Below are 7,761 nucleotides of genomic sequence, written 5' to 3'. Positions count from 1 at the left end.
CTGGGAAAGGTGGGGAAAGAAAAACAGAGAATCACAGGAGTCAGCTGCATCTTCCAGAAGATTGGAAACGTCCCCCATGGCCATGGCACCATTCCTGTCATTCCTTCCCACCCATCAGTCAGTGCTGCAGCAAGAGGATGGTTCTTACAACCCATGGCAAAATGTTCCCTGTTTATCTTAAAGGTGATCCCTCCCTTTCTTCCCCTGCCCCAACTGTCTGTGGCTACAGCAGCAGCCTGGCTTCATTCCCAAACTGCCCCTGGTGTCACAGGGGAGCTCTGCACATCATTGCCACAGCCCAGAACAGGCAGAGCTCAGCTTCCTGGGGGCTGCTGGGGCTCTCTGCCCGAATCACTTTCCTTTGTACAAGGCACAGGACCAGGGAAAGCACTCAGCCTTGTCCCAGTGATGCTGCAGGGACATCATTTCTGTGATAATATCATGTCTGGTAGAAGCCTGCTCCTCAGAAACATCACCAAAGAGCAGGTATTAACTGAAGATAATGGAGATGCTTTGGAACCAATAGAGTTTCAGGCTCTGAACAGGGGTTTTTAAAGCAAAGGCAGAGTTTGAACACACTAACCAAGTGACAGAGCAGTCAGCTTGCTAGTTGCAATGAGGACAATGACTACAGGGGGCCATAGGGCTCGTGGTGCATCCCCGAATCCCCCATGGTCAGCGTGGCAGGGCTGTGGCACCCATTATTTCCCACCTTTTCATAACAAAGGACCAAGCACCCAGCTCTTTCCAGGCAATTAAAACCCACAAACTGACAATCTGCTCATGGGAGCAGCTTTCCCTGGCAATGGGGGAACCTCAATGGACCAGCACTGATTTTCTTCCAGTGGTATAAAGGTAAGTACCTCAATAGCCAGCACTCCGATGGCAAGGGCTCCTGCAAGGTACACATAGGTCTCAAAGGAGTTCAGGATCACAGTGTAGCAGCCCTAAGAAGGACAAAACATGGTGAGACACACCTGAGCAGTGCATCACCTTGTTCTCACAGCACAGCCCTCAGGGCAGGGGGTTTGCACTAGATGCCCTTTGAAGGTCCCTTCCAACCCAAATTATTCTATGATTAGTACAGGAGGTGCTCTCAGATCCAGGCACTACAAGCATGGATCTCTGTCACCCCCTGACCCAGCACAGGAAGCAGAGACCCACAGCACAGTGCCATGGAGGGGAAGGTTTTGTGCAGTGGGATGGGAATGGATCCATCCACACATAACCTCACACTGACCACGAGGAACTGTGACTACTTGAGGGCAAAGAGGAGCAGCACAGGAGTGTCACTCCCTGTGCAAAGGGCAGAGACTAAGCACAGAGGAAAAGACCCTAAGGGCAGATGACAGGCAGATCAAGCTGCCTGGGAGAAAGCAACAGCTAAATCAGTTACCTGCTTTCACCCTCTTCCTCAAAATGCATTTCTCTCTCCCTGCTCTTTGTCATCTCCCTCCTCTCTCTCTTCCCATCTATTCACAGCAATAAGACCTGGCAGAAGCAGTATGGTGCTGACTGTGATGATCTCTCACGCAGAGTGCCTTTGCCAACCATTTCCAGCTGCCAGGCAAGGAACAGCTCACACACTGCTTCCAAACTCCCTTTACCCTCTTTCACAACCTGCTATCATGTGCTGGAAAGAGGACCAGTGCTTCGTCTGGAGAGAATAGGAGGCTTGTACAGACAGTTCTTAATGCTGAGGTGAAAGCAGTCAGGAACTTCATAGAGTCATAGAATGGTCTGGGTTGGAAAGGACCTTAAGATCATCCAGTTCCAACCCCCCCTGCCATGGGCAGGGACACCTCACACTAAACCATGGCACCCAAGGCTCTGTCCAACCTGGCCTTGAACACTGCCAGGGATGGAGCATTCACAGCTTCCCTGGGCAACCCATTCCAGTACCTCACCACTAACTCACCACTTTACTAACAGTAAAGAATTTATTCCTTTTATCCAATCTAAACTTCCCCTGTTTAAGTTTTAACCCGCTACCCCTTGTCCCATCACTACAGTCCCTAATGAAGAGTCCCTCTCCAGCATCCCTGTAGCCCCCCTTCAGATACTGGAAGGCTGCTATGAGGTCTCCATGCAGCCTTCTCTTCTCCAGGCTGAACAGCCCCAACTTTCTCAGCCTGTCTTCATACAGGAGATGCTCCAGCCCCTGATCATCCTTGTGGCCTCCTCTGGACTTGTTCCAAAGTTTCTTAATCTTCATGTTGTAGTGACATTGTAAGGAAACACAGGGATGATCAGGGGCTGGAGCACCTCCAATACAGAGAAAGTTGGGGCTGTTCAGGCTGGAGGAGAGAAGCTGTATGGAGACCTCAGAGCAGCTTCCAGTGCCTGAGGGGGTTACAAGGATGCTGGAGAGGGACTCTTCCTCAGGGACTGTAGTGATAGGACAAGGGGTGATGGGTTCAAACTGAAATAGGGGAGATTTAGGTTAGATATAAGGAGAAGCTCTTCCCTGTGAGGGTGCTGAGGCACTGGCACAGGGTGCCCAGAGAAGCTGTGGCTGCCCCATCCCTGGCAGTGTTCAAGGCCAGGTTGGACACAGGGGCTTGCAGGTCCATGGGTATGATCACCGTTACCACTACAGCCATATTGCTGCCTGTAAACTCCTTTCCCTGGTGTTGGGCTTCCCTTACCTGTCTGTTCTGAAACTTCTCGAAACCTGCAAGGCAGGCTTCCCTGTTGACAAACATCCCTTCCCGGCTCTGGAGCTCTCGCTGGCAACAAGCCTCCGGTGTCGTGCTTTCCAAAGGGGAATATGGAAGAGGAGGCACAGCTTCAGGGGAATATGGAAGAAGAGGCACAGCTTCAAAATCTTCTGGTCCGTTCACTCCACAGCAGGCAAACTAGGGAGAGCACAAGAGAAGAAAAGAAGACAAGAGCTGACACTTTGCCCTGAAAGCAGATAGAAGAAACCTACCAAAGACTTATTCTTGTAGGGATCAAAGCTTTAGTCAAAGCAGAGACAAAACAACCGTTGTTTCCAAAGAAGTGGGTTGTGCTTGGACCTCGGAGCTTCGGTTTCATCAAAGCCTGTATAAAAAGTCCTACTGTTCCCATGGCATACTATAGACTCTAAGGTACCACTGGGAATATTGCCACGAGCTACACAGGGCTTTGGAGCACATCCAGAATGACTTGCTTGAGATCACCCAGTAAGTCTGTAAGGGAGCCAGCAGTACAATGCAGGCTCCTCAACACCCCTTCTCCCCACAGCTAATGGTCAGGCATGCTGCTGCTAGATGATTCAAGTAACGTCCTTCTTTAGGATTCAAGTCAGGTCCTTTTTAAGGATTCAAGTCATACTCTGGCTCTGTCTCCTTGCAGTCAGCAAAAGGAAATATCTTTATTAAAGTCCCAAATCAGCGTGAAGGGCAGCACTCATCTTCTTTCTTTTAAGATTAAAATTGACTTTTCATCTGCGAAGTCTGACGTCCTGCTCTTCACTCCTCAAGAGACACACCGTGGGCTGTACTGAGCACTGAGTTCACATGTGTAAACACAGACAACTTCTCATAGTAGATAACAACAACGCCAATTCCAATGACAGCCAATGTGCAACCTGCCTGATTAGGATTGTAACAGCAAAGTCAATTTTGCTGGCTAATATTACTATACTGAAAATACACCATTACACACACTCCTGCCTGATCTGCCACCCACTAACTAATTTCACAAGAGCTTACAAAAAACCCCATTAGCTAGCACCAGTTTTTGGCTGGGAATAGTTCTGAAATAGTCTGCAAGGTGAAAGCTCCAGGGTAAATGCAGCGATAGTTGCAGAGCTCCATGGCTTTTTGTGCCCACTGTTGGGAAACTGGGGGTACCCACTCAGGTCAAATGCCTCCGGCTTTGGCAAATCACAGAGGATGACAAAGCCATTGGGAGCATCTCCAACCCTAACTATTCTATGATTCTGCCTCTCCGAGGACTGATGGATAGTCCCTTGTTTTGAGAAAGACTGGCTGCCAACCCAGTTCTCATCTTCCATCCACCACTGCCCCAAACCCCAGTGCTATCCTTGATACAATAGGATGGTTGAAGCAAAATGAGCTGAGAGTGTGGTCTAAGCACTGTGCTGGTGGCCACTGGCCATGGGCAGCATTGGACTGGCATGGCCTGACTTACTGTGATCATAACAGAGTTCCAGGTGGAAGAGAAGACATCCGTGTCATTGTTCCTCAGGTAATGCTTCTTCAGCTCCTTGGTGAAGAACTCTCTGGTCAGCTGAAATGCACAGACAGGAGGAAATGTAAAGGTTTAATGGGGCTTGGAGCAATGTGGTCTAGTGGAAGGTGTCCCTTCCCATGTCAGGGGATTGGAACTGGATGGGCCTTAAGGTCCTTTCCTACCCACACCATTCTATTGTTCTATGAACACATTTCTCAAGCACTTCCCAAAGTCTTCTTCAAAGTTTCTTCCCAAAGTTGTTTTGGTTTTGTTCTTCTTTTTGCAAACCTCAGAGGAAAAACCACTGACTGAACAATAACTATATCCAGAGTGAATAGTACCCACTGAATAAAACGGCTCAAATGTTGCTCACTAAAAATCAGGGATTGAATTATAAATATACCCATAAGATAATGTTTACACTTAAAGCTTGGTTGTTTCTTTGATTTTCCAGTGCTATTTGAAAGTGTTTCATAAGTTGAAACATACTAAAACAGACTTCAGAAAGGTCATCAAAATTACCCCCAAATAGTAGTTTAATGTACTCTGCTTCAGGAGGTCTGCAATCAAAGCATGGTTTTCCCCTCACGTTTCATTTTAAATCAGCTAACTTCCTACTAACAACAGGGGAACTGCTCTGAATTTATTTCCCTGTGTGAGAGAGCAGAATGGAGCCTTAATATGGAACTTTCTGGGAATGAAAAGAAAGTAAAAAGCATAAAATGAATGTTCAGGTCAACTTACAAATCAGGGGGAAAAAGACCATTTCCCTGACAATGCTTTAAATTATCTAAACCAACCCACACACATGAAGCAAAAAAATCCTCTTTGTATTTCCAGAGTTTAGATAATTCAAGCATTTTTTCCTAAGGTCAGCAATATAAATGAATGGAATTTCATTTACTCCTGTTTACTTTTACAGTAAAATAGGAAAACTGAACGAACACTTTGGCTCAGGGAAGTTAGACACCTTGAGATTACATTTGCTTAGGATCACTCTCTGGAGAACCAGTAAATACACGAACTTAATAGTCTTGTTAAACTGAACACCCTGATTCCATCTGGTTGCCTTTCCATCACTTCAGGAGGAAAATATCAAGGACATTTTCAGGTTCCCAGTAGGTCTTGACTTGTGTGGTCCCTTCTCCAAAATACCTTGTGATTTGTGATCCATAGAGGCAAAATCTCCCTATCATTGTAAAGGGGGTTGAATTCAGTTGGATACAACATTGCTTTAGTGCTGCACATTTGCAGGATCAGGAATTAAACTGCCTGAAAAAGACCTTTTTCTCCCATTTTCCCATTGTTCATCCAGCACTCCAGATGCAGTGACACATACAGCTACAAGTTGGCTTCAGGTTCTTGATATGCAATGTGAAATATCGCACATACACATGCATATGTATGAGATGTATGGGTGGGCACAAAAGCCCGTACACACAACTGTTTGTTTCCTTTGTATCACAGAATATAAGGGGAAAAAATAAGGAGGCTGTGGTGACTTTAACAGACTGCCAAATACACTTCATATTGACTTCTCTTTAATAAATACAAACTAAGGCCAAATGTAAGGATTAAATCAATACTTTGTCACGAAGACTTGATGCAGGTAGCTCAATCTAACTACCTTTTAATTAGAAATGCTGCTAAATCCCTGAATCACTTTTATGGGACAAATATTAACTCTTTTTCTTTTGGCTTTTCTATATTAAAATACCAGAAAACACAGCATTTTCCTTTGGGACTTTGGCACACTGAGGGAAATATGAAATGTGAAACTGAAATATGTTCTCAGTGTTCTCCTTTCCTTCCCTTTCTCGGCATACTTTGCCACGCAGCACGCTTCCCTGCTGAGACAGCAGCACATTCTTCTGATGCTTGTCTGTTTCTGAAGCGTGGACTTTGAAACTGATATCACTGTTGGTAATAATCCCAGCTGACTGCCTTTGGCGGGGTCTAAAACAAAAAGAGTCATTTCAATATAAAGTGAGGCCTTTATTTTGACAGCAGCAACCCCCGAGGAAATTGCTCAGAGTTTATGTGTGTGATTTCTTTATGACGCTTGGCCTAAAGCAAAGCCTAGTGCTGAAAGGGTAAGTTTGCCAGGGAGGTAACTGATTCCAGTTTGTTGCTTTTAAGCTGTTTGTCCTGAGCATCTAAAGCTCAGAAAAAATGTAAGAAAACGCATAAAAAATAATATCAATAAAAAAATCAATGAGTAAAACATTTTTCTTCTAAAAAAATCACGGGCAAAGGAGGATGAAAGTCATAAGACTGACTTTTGCCCATAGCCTTCCTCCTGCTGAAGCTGGTGACAGCACCGATGAGGTCTCTGCACATTGGAGTCCTATGGCCAGAGCTATTTAGAAGGCAGGAAAGAACCTAATCATAAAACTAGATCTTCACATACATTTCTGATAACACAGATCTGCCACAGCCATTAACAGTAATGAGCTGTTCAGCTGTGATTTCTTCTAGCTGTTGAGAGAGGAACATCTCCAATACAGAGGAAGCATGTGCATGGGTAATTTATGTGCCAGTGAATGAAGTGTTTTGTTGCACTGGTTCAAAAGATAGCTTGGTTGGAGTTACTGCAGTCAGATGAAAGGGGTTTAGGAAAAAGAGGGCATTTCTGCTGGTGCCTGCTTGGAAAACAGGACACAGTCCTGTCCACCTGCACTTGCCTGGAGCATCCTAACACTTCTGCACAGTACAGTGCTTGTGCTGTAAGTACAGTCACCAGTTCTGCACTTCTCACTTCCCCAGTGTTTTCCATCCCAGAGACTTCCAGCTGCTCAGCTGAGGGATGGATGGTTCATGTTCTTTAGTTTTTGCTTTATGTCTGAGGAAACTGAGGTAGCAGGAACCAAATTGACTTGTTTGCTGTTGAACATCCTGACTCCATCCTGAGCCCTGCTACTGGACCCATCTGTTCCTAGCATTCTGCTTGCTAGCTTCCTAAGACAATTCACTAAGAGTCAAATATCCCTCTGGGGTTCTTCCCACCCAAACCTCTGAAAGCATATAAAGAGCTGCTCCTGTACATAAGTCAAATTGCTCTTTCCTAGCATCTAGCTATTGTTCATGGAAGACCTTACTTTAAGAGGAGTCTTTCTAGATGGAAAAGGGTTCTCCACCCTCCAAAACCTCCTTTAGAAAAGAAGAGAAACACTGGTACTCCCATAGCTGGTTAACAACAGGCTGTCTCTTCAGAAACTGCTTTTAAACAGTTCTTTAGGGGTGCAAATTGACTTGTAGATCACGGTAACTCACTACCACAAACACCACTTGTTCTCACCCCAGCACCACACTCTGCTTCATTGACTCTTCCTCTTATGTCAAATCTCAGCAGAAAACATCTCTTTTCTCCCTTATATTTGCTTCTTAATTTCTTTCACTCCCTCAGCTATTAATAATTTAACTCTGTGGAGTGTTTGGCAGCTGGTTTGGATGTAAAACCCTGTGCAAGAGAAAGCTGCACTGAGCATCATCTGGGAAGTGAAGAGATAGAGCAAGTCTTCTCTTTTTTGTCTCATTTTACGCACCCAGTGAGGCCACAGCCATATGGACTTATGCAAT

General features: G+C 45.4%; 1 protein-coding gene across 4 annotated transcripts in view; it reads right to left on the bottom strand.

The window, feature by feature from the left end:
* Positions 1 to 7,761, bottom strand: part of TSPAN18 (tetraspanin 18) — a 125,207-nt gene that overhangs the window by 3,762 nt on the left and 113,684 nt on the right. For all 4 annotated transcript variants that reach the window (XM_034061740.1, XM_034061739.1, XM_005154190.4 and 1 more), the window contains 3 exons: positions 4,141 to 4,239; positions 2,649 to 2,858; positions 864 to 947 (listed from right to left, as the gene is read on the bottom strand). In XM_034061740.1, coding sequence (XP_033917631.1) covers positions 864 to 947; positions 2,649 to 2,858; positions 4,141 to 4,239 — 393 coding nt within the window. The remainder of the gene's footprint in view (positions 1 to 863; positions 948 to 2,648; positions 2,859 to 4,140; positions 4,240 to 7,761) is intronic.

The sequence above is a fragment of the Melopsittacus undulatus genome, chromosome 4, assembly GCF_012275295.1.
Source record: "Melopsittacus undulatus isolate bMelUnd1 chromosome 4, bMelUnd1.mat.Z, whole genome shotgun sequence".
In the NCBI taxonomy this organism is placed as follows: Eukaryota; Metazoa; Chordata; class Aves; order Psittaciformes; family Psittaculidae; genus Melopsittacus; species Melopsittacus undulatus.
The sequence above is the reverse complement of the archived record's forward strand: the minus strand, read 5'-3'. Positions and strand labels throughout refer to the sequence as shown.